Source organism: Entelurus aequoreus, linkage group LG07 (assembly GCF_033978785.1).
Source record: "Entelurus aequoreus isolate RoL-2023_Sb linkage group LG07, RoL_Eaeq_v1.1, whole genome shotgun sequence".
NCBI classification, from domain to species: Eukaryota; Metazoa; Chordata; class Actinopteri; order Syngnathiformes; family Syngnathidae; genus Entelurus; species Entelurus aequoreus.
In genome coordinates this window covers 32,891,822-32,915,405 of record NC_084737.1, presented here as the reverse complement: position 1 = coordinate 32,915,405, position 23,584 = coordinate 32,891,822, and the positions used below count along the sequence as shown (strand labels likewise).

Sequence of the window (23,584 nt, the reverse complement as noted above, 5' to 3'; positions counted from 1 at the left end):
TACTGTAAAATCAACAAATATTTTTTTCTGTATACATAAAACATGTATATACTGTAATAATCAAATGCATAGGTATTTTTATATACTGTATTATTTGCTGTTACAAACAGCCCTCTAAGAGCAGCCATTACTGCTAAATGAGTTTGACACCCCTGAACAATAAAGTGTCATTTGTTAAATTTGATCAGCATCAAAGCAGCAGACAAGATAGATTACTGTACTATTACCATATGTACGAGCTAGAATAGCATTCACATAATCTTACAATGTTTTGTATGCTGAATTGAAATGTCTACAGAACTGAGAGAAAAACTCAAGAGTCAGTTTATGAAAGAGAACAATTGATTTTATTTTAAAAACAATGTGTAAAGGTTCCTACTTATGACAAATATAACCACTGCTAAGGGTGAACAGGAGAACATGTGCAGCAATGTCCAAAAAGAATAGTGCAATCCAGATTTGTGAAACATGAATACACACACAGCAGTTTATTAATTCAGAGGGTTTTAGAATTGTATCACAGCTTTTTTTTGCATTGCATAGTTGTTGGCGCTGATGCGGCCTCACATCGTTCCAGTTAACTTCAGAAAGAGTCATGTGGTGTCACCAGTAGGTGAGAGTAAGATTAAGAGTTCTGTAATACAAAAGAAAATGTACCAAACACATTTTTTTTAACGTGACTACTGGTCTGCTTGTATTGCAAAGATCTTTTGTGTAGCCCTCCTCAGAAGACAGTAGATCATCTGAAAACAAGGTAATCCAACTTGATCTTAAAGGCCTACTGAAACCCACTACTACCGACCACACAGTCTGATAGTTTATATATCAATGATGAAATCTTAACATTGCAACACATGCCAATACGGCCGGGTTAACATATAAAGTGCAATTTTAAATTTCCCGCTGAACTTCCGGTTGAAAAAGCCTTTGGAGGATGACGTATGCGCGTGACGTAGCCAGGGGAACAGAGGTATGCCTTCCCCATTGAATACAATACAAAAAAGCTCTGTTTTCATTTCATAATTCCACAGTATTCTGGACATCTGTGTTGGTGAATCTTTTGCAATTTGTTTAATGAACAATGAAGACTGCAAAGAAGAACGTTGTAGGTGGGATCTGTGTATTAGCGGCTGGCTGTAGCAACACAACAAGGACTACTTACTTGGATAGCAGACGCCTAGCCGATGCTAGCCGCCCACCGCACGGATGATCGGGTGAAGCCCTTCGTAGCGCCGTTGATCGCTGGAACGCAGGTGAGCACGGGTGTTGATGAGCAGATGAGGGCTGGCTGGCGTAGGTGGAGCGCTAATGTTTTTTTATCATAGCTCTGTGAGGTCCGGTTGCTAAGTTAGCCTTAGCGTCGTTAGCAACAGCATTGTTAAGCTTTGCCAGGCTGAGATCTATTAACCGTGTAGTTACATGTACATGGTTTAATAGTATTGTTGATCTTCTGTCTATCCTTCCAGTCAGGGATTTATTTATTTTGTTTCTATCTGCATTTGAGACAGATGCTATCACGTTAGCTCATGCTAAAGAGCTTCGTCGATGTATTGTCGTGGAGATAAAAGTCACTGTGAATGTCCATTTCGCGTTCTCGACTCTCATTTTCAAGAGGATATAGTATCCGAGGTGGTTTAAAATACAAATCCGTGATCCACAATAGAAAAAGGAGAGAGTGTGGAATCCAATGAGCCAGCTTGTACCTAAGTTACGGTCAGAGCGAAAAAAAATATGTATTTCACTGCATTCTAGTCCGTCACTCTAACGTTCCTCATCCACAAATCTTTCATCCTTGCTCAAATGAATAGGGTAATCGTCGCTTTCTCGGTCCGAATAGCTCTAGCTGCGTTGAAAACAATAGGAAAATATGAGGGAGTGAACAACTGACAACGTCACGCTACTTCCGGTAGGGGCAAGGTTTTTTTTTATCAGAGACCAAAAGTTGCGAACTTTATCGACGTTGTTCTATACTAAATCCTTTCAGCAAAAATATGGCAATATCGCAAAATGATCAAGTATGACACATAGAATGGATCTGCTATACCCGTTTAAATAAAAAAATGTCATTTCAGTAGGCCTTTAAACCAAGAAATCACTTATCGTAGGCAAATGTAATCTTAACTAGCAGCATTCAGTTTGTATGCACATTAGTTATGTGTGTTTATATGAGCAACACACACGTATCAGGAGAATACTTTGTCCCTGAGAAGCCCTACATTGAAGTTTCTTCAACACTTGAAACAGCAGCTTAGTTTGCAATTTACCAAACAAAAAGGTCAAGAACATTTTTTTAAAAATTACATTTCCTCAAAATTTCTATGTGCTTTTAGCTTATTACAAACATTATGCAATTTGGTAAATTGCATGTAAAATTGCAGCTGTAAAAGGGTGCAACAAATGCATGCATTCCTACAAATAGAAAACGTCCCATAAATCTTTAGGTATTGCAGCTGTTTCAGAGATGTTAATTCCCCCAAATTTCCCGTCAAATAGTGTACTTTATGCGATCATTTTATTTAAGATCACATACAAAGCATAGAAAAGGAAACCATTTTAATGGCACCGAGACAACACCCCAATGGCTTCAAGTTCATCAGCAAATGTGTTGAGTTTTAAAGTAAAGTATAATGCACGACCCAATATTTTCAAGCAGTAAGAAACACTCACTCGAAAGACAGAATAAGGCTTTGGAGGTTGACAGACCTAAAATCTGGTAATGACGTCATCTGTCTTTCAAAGAGCACCTGTGCCACATGATGTACCCTGCAAAAGCAGCGAGCACTGATACTTCTAGATTTGTCAAATCGCCACTTTAGTCTGAGGGAGTTCTTCTTGAAGGATGCATAGACAGTCCCCCACTGGTGACACCCACTGTGAATAGAAGAGGAAACATTAGCAAGAACGTGATGATGCAAGAAATCCTTTAGAATGTAAAGGTTTGATCTCACGCACCTTTCCTGCTAGTATGTTCTTCTTACAGTTCCTCTGGATAGTCAACCTCATCTTCTTCAGCTTCAAATATCCCCTCATCCTCCTCTATTTGACCAACATTTCCTTCTACAGCCACCTCCTTTGCTGGCCCCTTGTCATCCTCATCAACCAGTTCTTCCACGGTTGGCTCCTCCTCTTCTGCGTGTGATGCGTCAGTTTCTACCATTTCTGGAGAAGGAAGTGCATGGTCACTTGGCTCATCGGACTCAGGTTGTGCATCCACAAGGTTTGACTCCAACTCCTCTATAGCCTCTTCTACAACCAACGGAGCTTGTTCTTCCTCTGTTTGTTCCGATGTAGCGTAATCATTGCCCACCATCTTAAAGAGAAGGAAAACAAGTGCAGTATGTCCTAATCTGTGCTACATGAAATCTTGAACTAAACATCGCTCAAAGTGTGCATGGATAATGTTTCTAAACTTAGTTGTATTAACTTGTATTAAATTTAGTGTCATGGCACGTGCACAATCCCGCATGTCATCTGCCACAAGCTCTGCCGGCACCTCCGCTAGAACCGCGCCGGGACACGCCCCTGCTCGCACTGCATGCATCGCGGCCACGCGCCTGCAAGGCTGCAGGCAATCGTCAATCTGCGCACCTGGGTCTGATGAGGGCAGGCAGCATAAAGACCAGTGGACCCGAAGATCCAGTACCGGAACGTAGTTCACTCTTGCAGTAAGCATCCCGTCTCTGGCTTCCCTCCCGCGTACTTGCTCTCTCTCTGTGCCTTCCGTGTTACCGTGTCTTATGTCCTTTGTGTTTCCAGTAGTGCTTCCCCTGTTTCCCGTGATCTAGCAGTGCGCCTCGACTTCCCTCTGAATTCCGGACTGCCTCCCTCGATCCTCGACCCCTTCTTGGACATGGATCTCGCTGCATGTAACTTTTACATGGTTAATTCTACACATCGTCTTGCACCTTTCACTTAGAGTAGCATACACATCCCACCAATTCATCGGTGTCAATAAACCTATTTAACTGATTCCAGCCGTTGTGTGGTCTCCTTCCCCCGCCGTACGTAACATTTAGTCTTTATTCAGACAACATTGGCCCACTTTTCCGTTTATAAAAATGTAGCAAGCTGTTTGTACATTTTGTCACAAAGAAACTATGTATACTTTTAATGCCATGCAATATGGACAAAAATATATATTCCGATACAGGTCATTTTATATCCTAAAAATTAAATCATGATAGTATTTTTTTCGTAAAATGATATACAGTCCTCGCTACTTCGTGCTTAAAATGTAATCCTGGCTCCAAGTGGTTTTAGATCCACTTGAAGCCAGAGTCTGGATTCAAGTCCATACTCTGGCTTGGCTACTGCAAAACATTAATATTTTCGTCCGTTAACCATTGTTCACCACTTATGAGGTGTGTTTTGGGTTGTTGTCGTGTTCAAATGTACACTGGGTCCCACAGCCAAGTTTGTCTGCAGACTGCCTGATGTTGTACTTGAGAATCTATATACAGCCCTTTGAGACACTTGTGATTAAGGGCTATAAAAATAAACATTGATTGATTGATTGATTGATATGTATTGCTCTTGTTTCATGGTGCCGTTTACCGTGATTAGGTTTCCTGGTCTATTGGTTGAAAAACACCCCAAAGGCATTAGGTTCCCACCACAGTGTTTGACAGTGGAGATGGTGTTCTTAGGGTTAAGACTTTTTTTTACCCCAAATGAAGGATACATCATTGAGGCCAAACAATTAAATGTCTGTTCCATCTGACCATAAAACAGAAGACTTATTTGTCCAGATGAGCAATTGCAAAGGCCAAGGGGGATCTAGTTTGACTTATCAGGAGAAGGGGTGTCCTCCTTGGTCAGCATCCATGGAAGCCAGCACATATGGCTTTGTAGCCGTTTCCTGACTTGTGATCAGCCACAATGCGTAGCCACAGGTCTTGTGAGTTATTTTATCCTAGCCATGACTGTCCACAAACCAACTACAGAGAGCTGCTGTTTTTTACCTGTTGAGTTGATTAAAACAGCTATTTCCAAAGAATCAGGGTCATAAGAATGCTTTAGAACAGCTTGGACTATTTGGAATGGTACAGAATTCCCCATGGACTGTGACAGTTTGCTAAGGGTATGAATAATTTTGGACATGCCCCTTTTTGTTCAAATGTTAATAAAATCTGAGAAACATTTTTTTTCCCACAATGATGTCTCTTGTACATTGTTTTATTATCTTCTGGGAGATGCCTGTGCTATTTCCAATTAAGACAAAACTTTCTGGTTGAATAAAAGTAACTTTATGTCCAAATTTGCCAGGGGTATGAATACATTTGGGCTTGACTGTATCTATAAATACATACATACACTGTACATGTATAATTATACTATACTGTATATATAGACATAGATCATGTAGTGCTGTGCAATACAATGATATATATGTATGTATGTATATATATATATATATATATATATATATATATATATATATATATATATATATACCGTAATTTCCGGACTATAAGCCGCACCTGACTATAAGCCGCACCAGCTAAATTTAGGGGAAAATACAGATTGCTCCATATATAAGCCGCACCCGACTATAAGCCGCAGGGTTTGGATGTGTAATTACCGTAGTATATAGGGGTTCCTGCTACCACGGAGGGGATTGTCGGGACAGAGATGACTGTTTGGGAACGCAAAGCGTCCCATTTATTAACAATAAATCTTTCAATCATTCAATCAAACTTTCACATCTTTGACATGGCGAACAGCATTCGTGCAGAGTACAAATAATACAACGGTGCAAAGTAATACAAAGTGCTCGCCTGTACGTTATCAAAATAACCAGCCTACCGGTATATGAAAAGTCAGTCTTTAATCATTGTGTCATCGTCTTCCTCCTGCGTACTAAAACCACCGAAATCCTCTTCGTCGGTGTCGGAGAAGAACAGGCCGTAAATAAGCCGCACCCTTGTATAGGCCGCAGGGACCAGAACGAGGGGAAAAAGTAGCGGCTTATAGTCCGGAAATTACGGTATATATATATACGCATTATATAAATACCAAAATTATATGTATATAAACATAAATGATATAGATATATATTTATATATACATACGCACATATATACAGTATATACATATACACATACATACGCATATATATATATATATATATATATATATATATATATATATATATATATATATATATATATGCATATATATATATATATATATATATATATATATATATATATATATATATATATATATATATATATATATATATATGCATATATATATATATATATATATATATATATATATATATATATATATATATATATATATATATATATATATATATGTATATACATACATATGTATACACACACACATACATACTGTATATACACACACACACGCACACACAAACACACATCTATATATAAGGAGTGTGCATATCTACCTTAAATGGCGATTCAGTATGAAACCATATATGGCGATACGATTCACTAAACAAACATTTTTAAAACATTACGATTCGATAAGGTTCAATGTGATTCGATGCGATACGATTCGATGCAATTTGATGCAGATGGAAGCTTTGCATGGTGAAAAGAAAATTAAATGTATCATGTCCGAACAATGCCAGGTGGTGCATATATTAATTATGAGCAAATTTTTGGAAAAGCTACCAGGTATTTACTGTGGTTTGCTCAGGTAGCAACAATTAAATACAGAGAAAGAAAGCAAGCAAGCTGAACATCAAGTAGAGATGTTATAACACCGCAGTAACACAAGTGCAAGATACAATTAAGTGCCACCAAGTAAATTAAACAGCAACTTCAGTGTAGAAGCTCAAATACTTCATTTATTTATTTACTATTTCGAATGCATTAATAAAACACATCCGTCATCATGTCTTTCATAATGATTGTGAACGATAAGCAATAGTGTAGTTCCCCTTTAAGTGGCATTCACTTGAAACTGAATTAGTCTTGTTTGTGTGCATGACTTTGAGAGACTTTTGAGGATGGATTGTTGTGTTACAAACATTTTTGTGTGGTGTTGCTTCTTATTTGTAATTATTCCAAGCTGATTTGTTATGTGTTTGCAGTGGCAGCTGAATCCAATGTGACAGCGTGTCATAAATACGACGATCAGCTAGATAAAAAAATACCGTAAGCAGTATCATTATTCCAGAATCTTCACGGTCCAATTAGAAACCGGTCCTAAAATATATCAGTACTCGGTATACATCCCTAATGAACAGTGTAGTAGTTGATGTGATCACCCCACAGACTTGTGGCTAAGTTGGAGCTGGAAGTCTTTCAAATCAGTGTCCTCTTGTCTTGCCAGTTGATAGGTCAGCTAGCATTAGCAACCTTAGCTCCCTCATCGCCGGCTTGTGTGTCTCGATGCCATCACAACAGGTGAGTGCTCAGATTAGTCGTGTTGCCGCTACTTTATCGCTGCTTTCCAAACGTTAAAAATGGCCATACTTTTATCCAACGGACCATTCTTTTTTTTTTTATCCAAACGTTAATCACACTTTAGATTTAATATTCGTGGTTGCTTTGTTTTATAAACTATTTTGGTGCTGTCTGCTATGTTGCTGTGTCAGTCGCAAACGAAAACGGTACTCACATATTACTTCATCACAGAAGCGGCCATATTTCGTAGTAGATATACAAGCAACCGATTCATGATAGGGATGTCCAATAATGGCTTTTTGCCGATATCCGATATTCCGAAACTCTTAATTACCGATACCGATATCAACCGATACCGATATATACAGTCGTGGAATTAACACATTATTATGCCTAATTTGGATAACCAGGTATGGTGAAGATAAAGTCTTTTTTTAAAAATAAAATAAAATAAGATAAATAAATTCAAAACATTTTCTTAAATAAAAAAGAAAGTAAAACGATATAAAAACAGTTACATAGAAACTAGTAATTAATGAAAATGAGTAAAATTAACTGTTAAAGGTTAGTACTATTAGTGGACCAGCAGCACGCACAATCGTGTGCTTACGGACTGTATCCCTTGCAGACTGTATTGATATATATTGATATATAATGTAGGAACCAGAATATTAATAATAGAAAGAAAAAACTCTTTTGTGTGAATGAGTGTAAATGGGGGAGGGAGTTTTTTTGGGTTGATGTACTAATTGTAAGTGTATCTTGTGTTTTTTATGTTGATTTAATAAAAATAAAAAAACGATACCGATAATTAAAAAAACGATACCGATAATTTACGATATTAAATTTTTAAGCATTTATCGGCCGATAATATCGGACATCTCTAATTCATGACTTTCCAACCGGACATTGACTAATTCATACTATAAATAGATCGATCCAGAGGCTCGACAAACGATGTATTCATATCTCTAAAGTTAGACTCGGTTATCGGTAGGGATGGGACTTGATAAGATTTTTCCAATTCCGAATGCATTTTCAATTCTGCTTAACGATTCGGTTCTTTAACGATACTCTAATCAATTCTTATTTTAAAAAAAAGAAATAAAAGGTGGATTAGCCTTAATTTAGTTTAGTTTAGAGGTAACATGACCTTAAAAAGCCTACAGACAGGTCACATACATAGCATAGAAAATGAAGGTGCTTTTTTGAAAATGTAATAAATAAAATATTCTTCTGTAGAATTTAACAAATTAAATAATGTGGGAATTACACAAGAATGTAACATTTAGTAACATGTGATATTAACTTATTACATACAAAGTGAGATATGTCAAGCCTTTATTGGTTATGCTTTTGATGATTGTGGCTTACAGTTTTTAAAAACCTTAAATTGAAAATGAGGTGTTTCAAAAAGTGTAAGCCAAGATCATGAACATGATAAAAGCTTGACATACTTCACTTTGCATGTAGTGAGTTAATATCACATATTAGTTTCAAATTTGAAGTTAATTGCTGACATGAATGGACTTGTACACCATATTCAACTTTTTTGAGTTTCACCTGTTTAATTTCAGGGCATTCAATCGATCGCAACTGGACTGTTTGGTTTATCTTAGAATACATTTTGCCTCTCATCCGAGTAGGCTTCATCAGTTCATGCTCATAGACTTAGATAGGTAAAATCTAGTCTTAGTCTTACATTGGTCAGAAATGATCCAGCGGCTGGTGCCAAAACCCCACATATTTATTCTCCAAAAGCACGAGGCTGTGCCTGGGCAAGGATAGTTTCGCCCTATCGCAGTGAGAAAAACAACTGCTTTGATGCAAACAAGCAATCCTACTGTCAAAGCCAACGACAGTCGTTGAAGTGTAATTTCCCCTCATTAGCATTGAGTTATTGTGTGGCAGAACGATCGCTGTGGATTGACAATTACCAGTCCAAAATAGTCGGAATCAACCAAACAAATGGCACAAATGGAAATCAGAACCATTCTGGTCACCTTCTGTGACCAGAATGTTTCTAACTCCTGTTATTTGTTGGAGGCTAAATTGCAGAGTCTTTCAGGAGTATAATATGATGACTGAGAGAAAATCTGGTGGGAGGAAAACGTCAAACTTTTCTCTGATTACACTTGAACATTTACCTACCAATTAGGGGTGTCTACTGCAGCAAACTGACCACAACATTAGTCGCTGCTCGGTGATATTTGTCTAGCAGCAGACGTGAACTGGAGCGGGATTTGCCTGCCTTAGAGCCAGTCAGAATCTGTTTCTAGTCATACTCAAAAATGAGAAGGCATTCATTTCAATTTAACAAATAATAGCGCTAACATGATAGGTGGTGAGTTAGTACCTCTTGTATGCAGATGACGTGCTAACGTTACTGCTGCTGGGATGAGATTGGACCGCTTCAAAACACAACTTTCATTTGTAATTATTGCATGATGTGTGTTCAAATGTTTCAGCATATTGCTCGCATGTCTTCCTCTTGATAAAATAGCAGCCCAATAATTGTTACAAGTAGCGCTATTGCAATTTTTCTCGTAAAATGTTAGCGTTTGTTCCAACCAGGCATCGCCATCTTGAGATCTGACGTCACTACGTATGTTGCGTAATGACGTCATCCCCACCCGGAAGCATCGATAAGAGAATCGCTTGACAAAATGGCAAGCGATTCTAAGGAATTTATACACTGGGAACCGGTTCTGAACGAGAACCGGTTTTTGATTCCCATTTCTAGATATCAGTTTGTGCAGATTAATTTTTACACCCCTAATATATATACCTGTATATATATCTCAATATATATCAAAAATTATATCGCACAGCACTATATGGTCTGTAAATTTACTGTAGCTGCACACATAGTACATAAGTAAAATGTCCTATTGGTAAGAAAGTGTGGGGCATTAGATGACGGATGTCTGGATAAGTAAAACATATTTGAGCTTCAGTGCCTACTAAAATGTTACATCTAATACAAAACCCCCATTAGTATTGGTTGTATGGATTTAAAGGCCTACTGAAACCCACTACTACCGACCACGCAGTCTGATGGTTTATATATCAATGATGAAATCTTAACATTATAACACATGCCAATATGGCCGGGTTAACTTATAAAGTGACATTTTAAATTTGCCGCTAAACTTCCGGTTCGAAACGCCTCTGAGGATGACGTATGCGCGTGACGTAGCCCGGTGAACAGAGGTATGCCTTCCCCATTGAATACAATACAAAAAAGCTCTGTTTTCATTTCATAATTCCACAGTATTCTGGACATCTGTGTTCGTGAATCTGTTGCAATTATGTTCATTGCATTATGGAGAAAGAAGCTGAGCAAGCAAAGAAGAAAGTTGTCGGTGCGAAACGGACGTATTTTTCGAATTAAGTCAGCAACAACAGTATACAGCCGGCGCGTCTTTGTTTACATTCCCGAAAGATGCAGTCAAGATGGAAGAACTCGGATAACAGAGACTCTAACCAGGAGGACTTTTGACTTCGATACACAGACGCCTGTAGAGAACTGGGACAACACAGACTCTTACCAGGATTACTTTGATTTGGATGACAAAGACGCAGACGTGCTACCGTGAGTATGCAGCTTTGGCTTCTAAACATTTGATCGCTTGACCGTATGTGCGCAACTTTTTTTTTGCGTATGTACGTAACTTTTTAAAAATATATAAGCTTTATGAACCTTGGGTTAGGTGAACGGTCTTTTGGGCTGAGTGATTGTGTGTGTTGATCAGGTGTTTGAATTGTATTGGCGTGTTCTATGGAGCTAGGAGCTAGCAGAGGAGCTAGGAGCTAGCATAACAAACACGTAGGTGTTTTTATGCAGGATTAATTTGTGGCATATTAAATATAAGCCTGGTTGTGTTGTGGCTAATAGAGTATATATATGTCTTGTGTTTATTTACTGTTGTAGTCATTCCCAGCTGAATATCAGGTACCGTGAGTATGCAGCCTTGGCTGCTAAACATTTGATAGCTTGACCATATGTGCGCGTCACGTACGTAACTTTTTAAAAATATATAAGCTTTATGAACCTTGGGTTAGGTGACCGGTCTTTTGGGCTGAGTGATTGTGTGTGTTGATCAGGTGTTTGAATTGTATTGGCGCGTTCTATGGAGCTAGGAGCTAGCAGAGGAGCTAGGAGCTAGCATAACAAACACGTAGGTGTTTTTATGCAGGATTAATTTGTGGCATATTAAATATAAGCCTGGTTGTGTTGTGGCTAATAGAGTATATATATGTCTTGTGTTTATTTACTGTTGTAGTCATTCCCAGCTGAATATCAGGTACTGTGAGTATGCAGCCTTGGCTGCTAAACATTTGATAGCTTGACCATATGTGCGCGTCACGTACGTAACTTTTTAAAAATATATAAGCTTTATGAACCTTGGGTTAGGTGACCGGTCTTTTGGGCTGAGTGATTGTGTGTGTTGATCAGGTGTTTGAATTGTATTGGCGCGTTCTATGTAGCTAGGAGCTAGCAGAGGAGCTAGGAGCTAGCATAACAAACACGTAGGTGTTTTTATGCAGGATTAATTTGTGGCATATTAAATATAAGCCTGGTTGTGTTGTGGCTAATAGAGTATATACTGTATATGTCTTGTGTTTATTTACTGTTGTAGTCATTCCCAGCTGAATATCAGGTCACCCCCGGCTCTCACAGCATCTTCCCTATCTGAATAGCTTCAACTCCCCACTAGTCCTTCACTTGCACTTTACTCATCCACAAATCTTTCATCCTCGCTCAAATTAATGGGGAAATTGTCGCTTTCTCGGTCCGAATCTCTCTCACTTCATGCGGCCATCATTGTAAACAATAGGGAACTTTGCGTATATGTTCAATTGACTACGTCACGCTACTTCCGGTAGGGGCAAGCCTTTTTTTATCAGATACCAAAAGTTGCGATCTTTATCGTCGTTGTTCTATACTAAATCCTTTCAGCAAAAATATGGCAATATCGCGAAATGATCAAGTATGACACATAGAATAGATCTGCTATCCCCGTTTAAATAAAAAACATTCATTTCAGTAGGCCTTTAAGTATGATGTGAATCTATTACAGAAATTAATGTCAGGCAATTAGTTCATTTACTGAGATGAAAAGTTAATGATGTTCCCTCTGGTGATACAGAGAACAGAGAAGCTAAAGAGATCACATGTAAGGATTTAATTCTCTGCTTTTGAACTTAAAGTATCATCCCACAAGAGAAAAGAAAAAAAAGACTGCGTTTTTAATCTGGATTCAGCCAGTTTAAACCTGACTTAGTTTGTTTGGTATTACCTGTGTGACCTGTCTCTGTAGGTTGTCGAGCTGAGCCCTTAGTTCTAAGTGAAGGGTTTGGGCGGCCGATTTCTGATCTTGAATGCTGATTCGAACTGCATTAATCTGCTCCTTCATGTCCACCAGCTGAGAGTGTTCATTCGGCAGCAATTCTCTGCCAACAAAGCATGAATATGTTATTAAGATGTTGTTCTCATGTCAAAAAAAATATAATGTATGTGGGCTGGATTATATATATATATATATATATATATATATATATATATATATATATATATATACACACACACACACACACATGTATATAAATATATATATACATATACATATATACGTTAGGTCAGGAAAAAACACAAGAGGCTATATCATCACTACAAGCCTGTTTCGCAGGTTTCCCTGCAAGCCTGACGAGCAGGGAAACCTGCGGAACAGGCTTGCAGGGATGATCTAGTCTCTTGTGTTTTTTCCTGACCTAACGTATATTCCGCTCTACTCCGGTATTGAGCACTGTATAACGGATAAACCACAGAAACCTCGACTATACAAATACATATATACTGTATATACATATACTGTATATATATATATATATATATATATATATATATATATATATATATATATATATATATATATATATATATATATATATATATATATATATATATATATATATATATATATACTGTATATACATATACTGTATATATATATATATATATATATATATATATATATATATATATATATGTGTGTATATATATATATACACACACACATACATACATATATATATACATATATATATATATATATACATACATACATACACACATTATATATATACACACATATATACATGTGTATATATACATGTGTATATATACATGTGTATATATATACATATATATATATATATATATATATATATATATATATATATATATATATATATATATATATATATATATATATATATATATATATATATATATATATATATATATATACACACACTTATGCATGTATATGTCCATCCATCCATTTTCTACCGCTTGTCCCTTTTGGGGTAGCAGGGGGAGCTGGAGCCTATCTCAGGGGTACACCCTGGACCAGTCGCCACCTCATCGCAGGGCCAACACAGATAGACAGACAACATTCACACTCACATTCACACACTACAGCCAATTTAGTGTTGCCAATCAACCTATCCCCAGGTGCATGTCTTTGGAGGTTGGAGGAAGCCGGAGTACCCAGAAGGAACCAAAGCAGTCATGGGGAGAACATGCACAATCCATAAACAAAATTATTTTTAAAATAAATGTGTGTATATTTATTTACATGTGTATATTTATTTACACGTTTATATATATATATATATATATATATATATATATATATATATATATATATATATATATATATATATATATATATATATATATATATATATATATATATATATATATATATATATATATATATATATATATATATATATATATATATATATATATATACACACACACATGCTGGCAGGTTGAATTCAGCCCATCATCTTTTCATAATGTGAATATGAGGCCTACGAAGGGTGACCTGGAGCCAGCAGGGCTTTGACAAAACAAACATAATGTTATGGTTCAGAGGAGGGGAGCTATTTCCCCTTGTGCATAAAAAGCTGCTTTTGCCTACCTAAGAATCACCATCTCTGCTGTGTTGGCCTCCAGCTGAGGCTGGTAGGAGCCCAGCTGCAACTTCAAGTCAAGTAGCTGTGCAGCCTGCTCCTTCAGGGTGTCTTTCAAAGGAGCAACCTCATCCAGCTTGGCATCTGCTTCCTCCAGGCGCCCCGTAACAGCTTGGACTTGTTGAGATAGGCCCTCCAACTGAAGCCTGACCCCTTTAAACTGCTCAGTCTTCTCCTGTAGTGCCACCTGCAGCTGGCTCAGCTGCTCTGCAGACACAGCGGTCTGCTGGATGTCAGCCAGGCGGGACTTCATCTCGGTGTGGAGCGACAGCACCTGAGCCGGGAGGTCTGATGTCTTGAGTTGCTCTGCGGTAGCCAAGGCCTCGGCCACCTGTTTTTGGGCCTGTGCATATGACTCTTCCAAGGCATTGAGGCGACTTTTCAGACCATCTGAAACATGTACCTGCAACAAGATGCACAATTAGGGATGTAAGCAGCAAGCCACTCTCGGCCACATGTTTGCAAGTACTGTCACTTGTACGCTGCTGTATTACTGAAAATTCCCTTACTGTGTGGATTATTTCCAGTGTTATTTATATTGTGTGAGCAACAGTTGTCATTAGAAACACGCGGAAGAGGAGTGACTGCATTTACTCAAGGGATCTTTTAATGATTTTTTTCTACATTTAAAACACTTTCCTGCAGTCTACTTAATATGTGATGGTGGTGCTTTGGTCAAAATTTAGCATACTGTATGTTTTACAGACCATCTTCAAGCCGCTTTCTGACTGTCTCTTTAGATTGCGCTGATTTGTGGGCAGTCTTATTTATGTGCCGAAGCCCCTCCTCCAGGACAAACTGTGTCTCCACTCTGTCATGCCATATTGTAGATTTGAGCATTTGCATATGCAGTCTACAGACAAATAGGTTAGAACAGTTGAGAAAAAACTTGGCTCTCCAAGTACCACCATAATGATCAATATTAAAATACAGTAGCGTAGAAGGCCTAAGTATTCATTAAAAACAACAGACACATTTTATTTAACTTTCATGATCGTTGCCCTCCGATCATGTTTTATTTGTTTGAGTATTATTATTCCCTATGTTTGGCGTTTTGGTTTGGTTTTAGCACTCTTGGCTTCCTTTTGTTTACATTTCCGTTGCTAGGAACCTTTGAGCTCAACACCTGCTGGTAATTATGATTAGTGTTTCCACTTGTCACTTTGTTAATCACTCCCTGTTAAATAGCCGTGTCACAGCTCATTCGGCGCAGGATTTTTGTTTGCTTCAGCATAGTGTTGTCTCGATACCAATATTTTGGTACCGGTACCAAAATGTTTTTGAAACTTTTCTAAATAAAGGGACCACAAAAAAATGCATTATTGGCTTTAATTTAACAAAAAATCTTACGGTGCATTAGTCATATGTTTCTTATTGCAAGTTTGTCCTTAAATAAAATAGTGAACATACAAGACAACTTGTCTTTTATTAGTATGTAAGCAAACAAAGGCTCCTAATTTAGCTGCTGATGTATGCAATAACATATTGTGTCATTGTCCATTCTATCATTTTGTCAAAATTATTAAGGACAAGCAGTAGAAAATGAATTATTTATCCACTTGTTCATTTACTGTTAATATCTGCTTACTTTCTGTTTTAACATGTTCTATCTACACTTCTGTTAAAATGTAATAATCACTTATTCTTCTCTTGTTTGATACTTTACATTAGTTTTGGATGATACCACAAATTTGGGTATCATTCCGATACCAAGACGTTACAGGATCATATATTGGTCGTATGCAAAGTCATCATGTGCCCAGGGACATATTTTCTGAGTTTATAAACATAATATACATTTTAAAAAAACGGAAGAAGGTGTTGTTATGGCAAAAAATTATCAACGTAATTATAGTAGCATCGACTAGATACGCTACTGTACTTGGTATCATTACAGTGGCTGTTAGGTGTAGATCCACCAATGGCGTTTGTTTACATTTTGATGCCGGTGAGCTATGGTGTGTAGTGAAGCATGTTTAGCTATTCCTCGTACTGCAGGGATGATACTTGTAAGAAACGTACTTTATTTGTTGCCATGGAGGCGAGGATTAGTGATTTAGAAGTAGCTAAAACGCTGCCGACTGGGGCTGGACTTTAGCACTGGGCGTTTCAGTGTTATAACTTCACCTTTATGATAATTTTTTAAGCCAAAATGCATCCGTTCTCCCTTTTCTGTTTACACACTGTGTCTACTTGTAAGTACTCCATGATTGTGCACTGCAGAACATGCTCGTCTGTTCGTAAACCAGCAATGACACGATGTGACGACTACGGGGGTGCGGGGGACTGGTGGCGGACCGGTACTTTTCAGAGGCGGTATAGTACCGAATATGATTCATTAATATTACGGTACTATACTAATGCCGGTATACCGTACAACCCTACTTCAGCAACAGTTGCGTTTACCTTTGTTTTCACTGGTAAAGACTTTCTTGCTAGCAAATTCGCTATTAGCGCCGCAACTTTGTTTACTGTTTTTGCTCATTTCAACTTATCGTTTGCTGCTTAGCATGCGTAGCCAGTAGCTACATTTGTAATTTGCTGGTATAAACGGATTAAAAGCCTCCTACCTTCATGCAGCTGCTGATGCTGCCTGTCCTTTGCATCTGAGAACACAAACGCCGCTCCAATGCGACCCAAACATAACATTGACAATTATATTTTATATTTTTGGCCACTGTAACATTATACACAGTTTGAACAGTAACACTGTGTTTGAATATAGGAAAAGTCACTTTTCAAACGGCTTGTTTGGAACAAGTTTGGAATAAAACAAGTTTATTTTATATATTTTTTTGATTTCACATTTTCGGGATTTGTGCAGGAGCCCAAATACACAAAAACAAGTACCAATACGTAAGGACGTTTGTTTTGCATTGTAGCACCCTTTTAAAGGGCACACGTTTATTTTGTGCTTGGATGTCCTGGCGAGTGAGTAAGCATGCTTTGGTTTGAATTGTTTTGAGTATTCCTATTTATTTCTATTATGTGATGTGGCAGCTGGCATTAAGAACTGGTAAGGTGGAAACACATTAATCAAATGACAAGTCTATGTGCTCAGATTACATTTGCAAGTGAGCTTGTTTGCTGTGTGGGTTTTGACTTAGTCCATAACAAGTATTTATATTTATTTGTATGAGGAAGTCATCATTACAAACTGGTAAGGAGTTATTATATGACTCGGTTACATTGCACGCATGCAAGTACAGGCTTCCTGCTCACTTCTTCTAATCGTGTCAGAGCAGAGAACGTGTAAGTGCGGATCAGTGCGCTTACTACCCAAATGTGCCGGACATTAGGTGTTAGGTGGGATCAAGCATGGTATCTAATGTAAGTACACCCTTATTACAGATGCAATGCATTGCCTCTGAGCTAGACCCAACCCCCCAAAAACATCCAAAGAGGCTGAGGGAACTTGTAACTGTGTAGGTAATAGTGGTTAACTGTGTAGGTACTAGTGGTTAACTGTGCAGGTAATAGTGGTTAACTGTGCAGGTAATAGTGTTTAACAGTGTAGGTAATAGTGGTTAACTGTGCAGGTAATAGTGGTTAACTGTGCAAGTAATAGTGGTTAACTGTGTTGGTAATAGTGGTTAACTGTGCAGGTACTAGTGGTTAACTGTGTAGGTAGGTAATAGTGGTTAACTGTGCAAGTAATAGTGGTTAACTGTGTAAGTAATAGTGGTTAACTGTGTAGGTAATAGTGGTTAACTGTGCAGGTACTAGTGGTTAACTGTGCAGGTAAAAGTGGTTAACTGTGCAGGTAATAGTGGTTAACTGTGCAGGTACTGGTGGTTAACTGTGCCCCCACTTCATGTCGCCCGTGCTACAATGAAGCCTGTACATCACAGTTTTATGCAACTTGTTTGAACAAAGATACCAGGGGTGAGTGGTCCCGTAAATCAGTTAACTTTGATTCGGTGCAAATAATAACAGTGGGGTACAACAGATAATTTAAAATAATAGATTTTAACACGGCAGTACATTTCAACATTGCCATCGTTAAGATGTATGTTTATTAGCCAATAACTGATTGAGATAGACATACACTAATCCAGTCCTTTTCAACTATTGGGGGCGAGCTGTGATGCCAGCCAGGGGGGTATTGTGTGACGCCGGGGAACTTTATCAGTATCAGCTTTATCAGTATCATGCCGTCTCATGCTTCAAACCCAGCTTTAAAAAGCTGTGCACTGCAAAACGTGTTCATTGAAGCCATTATTCCTGACTTCCTTATTTTTATTTATAAAAAATCAGCACAAATAATTTTGACATTTTTGTTTTGTATGTTAAAGTGTTTTATATATTGTGCTGCTGAGTTAATGTTGCAAATCAATTTTAATTTATTATTATTTATAAAGTTTCTTTAGTTTTATTTTTCATTATCAAATAGCTCAAATCGGTCAAAATTGTTTCTAGTTTAAATAAGGATTAATGTTATTTTTTTTTTTTCAGGCACATTGATGCTCTTAAAAGTTTTTCTTTTACAAACTAAAAATCAATGTTAATAAAGTTATTTATCTGTTGTAAATTGACCTATTTTCCTTTTTTGTTTGTTTTCTTTAATAAGTACACAATGTTATGTTGAGGTGTACTTATAACACTTTTATGGAAACATTACACTATTTATAGTCCCGGCGGAGAGTGGGGGGTACAAAATGTTTTCTTCTTTTTGGGGGGTGCATAACAGAAAATAATTAAGAAGCATTGCACTAGTCACATGTAGTATTGTTCTACGGACATTGAAAGCTTTGTTGATCTAACCAAACTAAAAGTCAGTATTAAAGGCATTTGTAGTAGAGCTGCAGCTATCGATTATTTTAGTATTTGAGTAAACGATTGATTAGTTTGTTTGATTAATCGAGTAATCAGATAAACCATACTTTACAGCCTCCATGTGTATTTTAGGAAACATTGTTTAAATTGACAAATATTTCTATGCTTGCTATAAATTTCATTATTTTTTTAATGAACGCACATCAACAACATTTAAATTGCACATTAAACATGTTTTCTATCAAACTATATATATATATATATATATATATATATATATAAGCGTTTACATCTATTTATAGTCTTGCCACTCATTAAATGATTAATCAAAACATCAAATTATAAAGTGTAGCTTCATTATAATTTCATTAATTGATTTGATTGAATAATCGTTGCAGCTCTAATTGAATTTTTTGTTTTCTCTTTTTGTATTGAAGCATATATAAGCTTTTGTGGTTTTTACTTCACATATGAGCTTTGGGTTTTTTACAAATATGGTGAACAAGACCCTTCTGTCATTTATCAGTGAACTTTGACCCCATAAAAGGTTTTTCTCTTCTGGAAGAATGAACATAAATTCCTGTATGTATGTGAACTAGCTAGGTATCACTTTCCCCTTACTTTGTAGCAAAAAACATTTTAATCTTACATATTTTCAGGGAAACAAGTTGTCTAGTCTTTTTCATAACAAAATACCACTTTGGCCAAAGGACATTAGAACATTTCTATTCGATCAATATTTGAAAAATGTTAAGTTGACCATAACATTATATACATAAATGCAATTTTAAAAAAAGGCAAAATGAGTCATAGCTGAATTATTTTCCTTCAGGCAGCAAACAGCTTCTGTCCTTGTGTTCCATTGCCATTTCAACCACTGACTAAATTTAGACTGAGCACACTACTGCTACAATTTGTTATGGTTATTAATATTGTTTATATCATCACTTGGACTACAGGCTGTGGAAACACTACATGTACGCACATACACTTTTGAATATGAGTGTACCTGGGTGTAATTGATATAGTCAGTAGGCTCATGAAGGATGATGTGGAGTTCATTTTGAAAAGTATGTACTTATACTTACTAGCATGACGTAACAACATGGGGGCGGGGCTTCTCCTTTCCACAAACACTAATTGGCTGAATGCATTTTTCCCCCACTAATTGAGAAAGCCCTGATTTGGAAGTTCTTACCTTATCGCTCGTCTGTCGCAGGCTCTCCTGTGACTGCAGCTTGGCCACTTTCATCTGCATGCTGGTGAAGGAGTCTGTCAGGCGGCTTAAAGTCAGGTGCTGCTGGTAGCAGAACCAAGACCCAATGGAGCCGCCGAGCACAACGACGAGACATAACAAGAACACCAGCGTGGAGCTATTCCCTCCAGGGCGGACTTCGGAGTCGGCCACTTCAGTCTTTAAATTGTCTTCTTCGTGTTTGTGGTTGCTTTTCCCCTTCCGGTGCTTGGCCGTCATTGTGCCCGCACAAAGGACGCGATGTTCCGGGGAGAGGCGATCGAGTGGAAAGAGGAAGAAGAAGGCGTGGTGAGTTCGAGCTCAGTCCAGTGAACACGCACTAAAGAGGCTGCTTAGTCCCACTTACACACGCGAGGCAGCAGATAAGGCGTGGACTTCGTAGTGTGTACTTTTTAGTCCATTCAGGAAGCGGCGTCCTTCACTAAAGGGGAGGGTCTACGTGTGCGCTATTTTTTACTCCGAATGACATCGGAGCTGTGTGTGTGTGTGTGCGTGTGTACAGTATGTGTGTGTGTATGTTTAAACATGTTGAGCCATACCTTTCGAACACTCCATTGTACACAGTGTTCCATTTCCATGAAAGTCATGTTCATGGCATGTACCTTTGCTCCCTTTCAGCACACTTCATCTGTTACTCAACATACATGATCACCAAAATGGTGGCGCACCAACAACTTCGGAAGGCAACACACCACAAACTACATTCTATCTGGTGTGTGTGTGTGTGTGTTTAGTTATTTGGTCTCAGCAATTTATCTTTCAGTCCATGTTATACACACACATGTACACATACTTCAACAAGTAGAGCAGTTTATTTAATCATACCCCAGTGTTTCCATTTATTCAATTACTTTGTACTAGTGTTGTCCCGATATCAATATTTTGGTACCGGTGTTGGACCGAAATCTGTTACCCATCGGAATTTGTAACTCCAGGGGGCAATGTTCCCATGGCGTTTGTTTATATGGTTAAACGGCAAGCCCAAGGAGGAGGAGAAGAAGAACGCTTGCGTAAATGGCGTAAACTATCCTTAATGCTGAAACGTCAGTTGTCAGAATTTCAGCATTAATAAATTACACATATTCTGGAAATCAATGACTTACTTTCATTATAGTATGAGTCCATTGTATCAGCTGTTGATTCTCTCTCACACACATACATTTTCCAATATAGATATGGATAGTTTACGCCATTTACGCAAGCGTTCTTCTCCTCCTCCTCTTTGGGCTTGCCGTTTAACCATCAAACAAACGCCATGGGAACATCGCCCCCTGGAGTTACAAATTCCGATGGGTAACAGATTTCGGTACAACACCGGTACCAAAATAGTTTCGATACTTTCCGGTATTTTTCGATACTTTTCTAAATAAAGGGCACCACAAAAAATTGCATTATTGGCTTTATTTTAACAAAAAAATCTTACTGTACATTAAACATATATTTCTTATTGCAAGTTTGTCCTTAAATAAAATAGTGAACATACGAGACAGCTTGTCTCTTATTAGTAGGTAAGCAAACAAAGGCTCCTAATTTAGTCTGCTGACATATGCAGTAACATATTGTGTCATTTTCCATTCTATTATTTTGTCAACATTATTAAGGAAAAAATACAAGGACAAATTAATTATTAATCTACTTGTTCATTTACTGTTAATATCTGCTTACTTTCTCTTTTAGCATGTTCTATCTACATTTCTGTTAAAATGTAATAATCATTTATTCTTCTGTTGTTTGGATACTTTACATTAGTTTTGGTTGATACCACAAATTTGAGTATCAATCCGATACTAAGTTGTTACAGGATCATACATTGGTCATATTCATACGTGGTTCTACATGTAAAGCGACTTTGGGTACTTAGAAAAGCGCTTTATAAATCCCAGGTATTATTATTATTATTCAAAGTCCTCATGTGTCCAGGGACATATCTCCTGCGTTTATAAACATAATATACATTTAAAAAAAAGGAAATAACATAATCATAGTAGTATCGACTAGATACACCCCTGTAGGGGAAGGTGGGGCTAGAAGTCACAAAACTTGTATTTCTTGTCTCCTAGACCAGTCACGTCATAATTTAAAAAACTTTTCCAGATCAAAATGTTCAATAACAACTCAAGTAATAACAGAGCAGGTATGATTTAAGGCTGAAACGACGCGTCGACGTAGTCGACGTCATCGGTTACGTAAATACGTCGACGCCGTTTTTGTGCGTCGACGCGTCGCATATTTACGTCACACTACCGTCATGGCGAAGCGCAAAGCAGATGATCAAAGCAGACGATGCGAGCGAGGGGGGAAAAGCATGCCAAAAGTGGTCAAAAGTGTGGGAGTATTTCAATAAACGGCCTAATAATGTTGTTGTATGCACACTGTGTCGAGCGGAAATGGCCTATCATAGCAGCACAACGGCTATGAACGAACATTTGAAAAGAAAACCATCAACTAGTCAATCGTCCGCGTGAGCATACGTTGTCATCATTACACAAAAACATGAATGTGTCATTTGTATCTGCTAGGGGTGTAACGGTACGTGTTTTGTATTGAACCATTTCGGTACGGGGCTTTCGGTTCGGTACGGGGGTGTACCGAACGAGTTTCTAAGCTAAAGCTAAAGTGTTAACAAGCTGCTTTGCTCCGTCTGCCTCTGTCTCAGCACGCAGCAGTCCCACCCACACAACCATCTGATTGGTACACAGAAAGCATTATCAGCCAATCAGCAGTGCGTATTCAGAGCGCATGTAGTCAGCGCTTCAGCGTGGAGCAGATAGGTGTTTAGCAGGTGAGCATCAGGCAGCGGACTCTCCCCAAATGATAATAAACACCTCACAGTCAACTACTAGTAACATCACTATGAGCCCGTTGACCTTAAAAAATAATATAATATAAACTGCAGCTCAGCTCACTCGCAGTCCTGGCTTGAGGTGAAGGCTAATTACCTCTCAGTTCCAGCCACATCGACCCCTTTTGAGCGCCTATTTTCAGCTGCTGGGAATAATGTAAACAAGAAAAGAACCAGAGCATGTACACATGCTAACCTTTCTTCATTACAACTGTTAGTCACTCACTGGAATGAGTAGAATTGGTTATTGTGTACTGTGTTGGACTGGATGTT

At 37.8% G+C, this 23,584-nt stretch overlaps 1 protein-coding gene across 1 annotated transcript; it reads right to left on the bottom strand.

Moving 5' to 3' along the window:
* Positions 1–346: 346 nt before the first annotated feature.
* zgc:66479 (uncharacterized protein LOC327541 homolog) lies at positions 347–20,888 on the bottom strand. The gene is made up of 5 exons (XM_062053247.1): positions 20,413–20,888; positions 14,387–14,841; positions 12,695–12,848; positions 2,953–3,310; positions 347–2,871 (listed from the first exon to the last, which is right to left on the bottom strand). The coding sequence occupies exons 1-4, from the start codon at positions 20,686–20,688 to the stop codon at positions 2,975–2,977; spliced, it is 1,221 nt and encodes a 406-aa protein (XP_061909231.1). The 5' UTR covers positions 20,689–20,888; the 3' UTR covers positions 347–2,871; positions 2,953–2,974.
* Between the last annotated feature and the right edge of the window lie 2,696 nt (positions 20,889–23,584).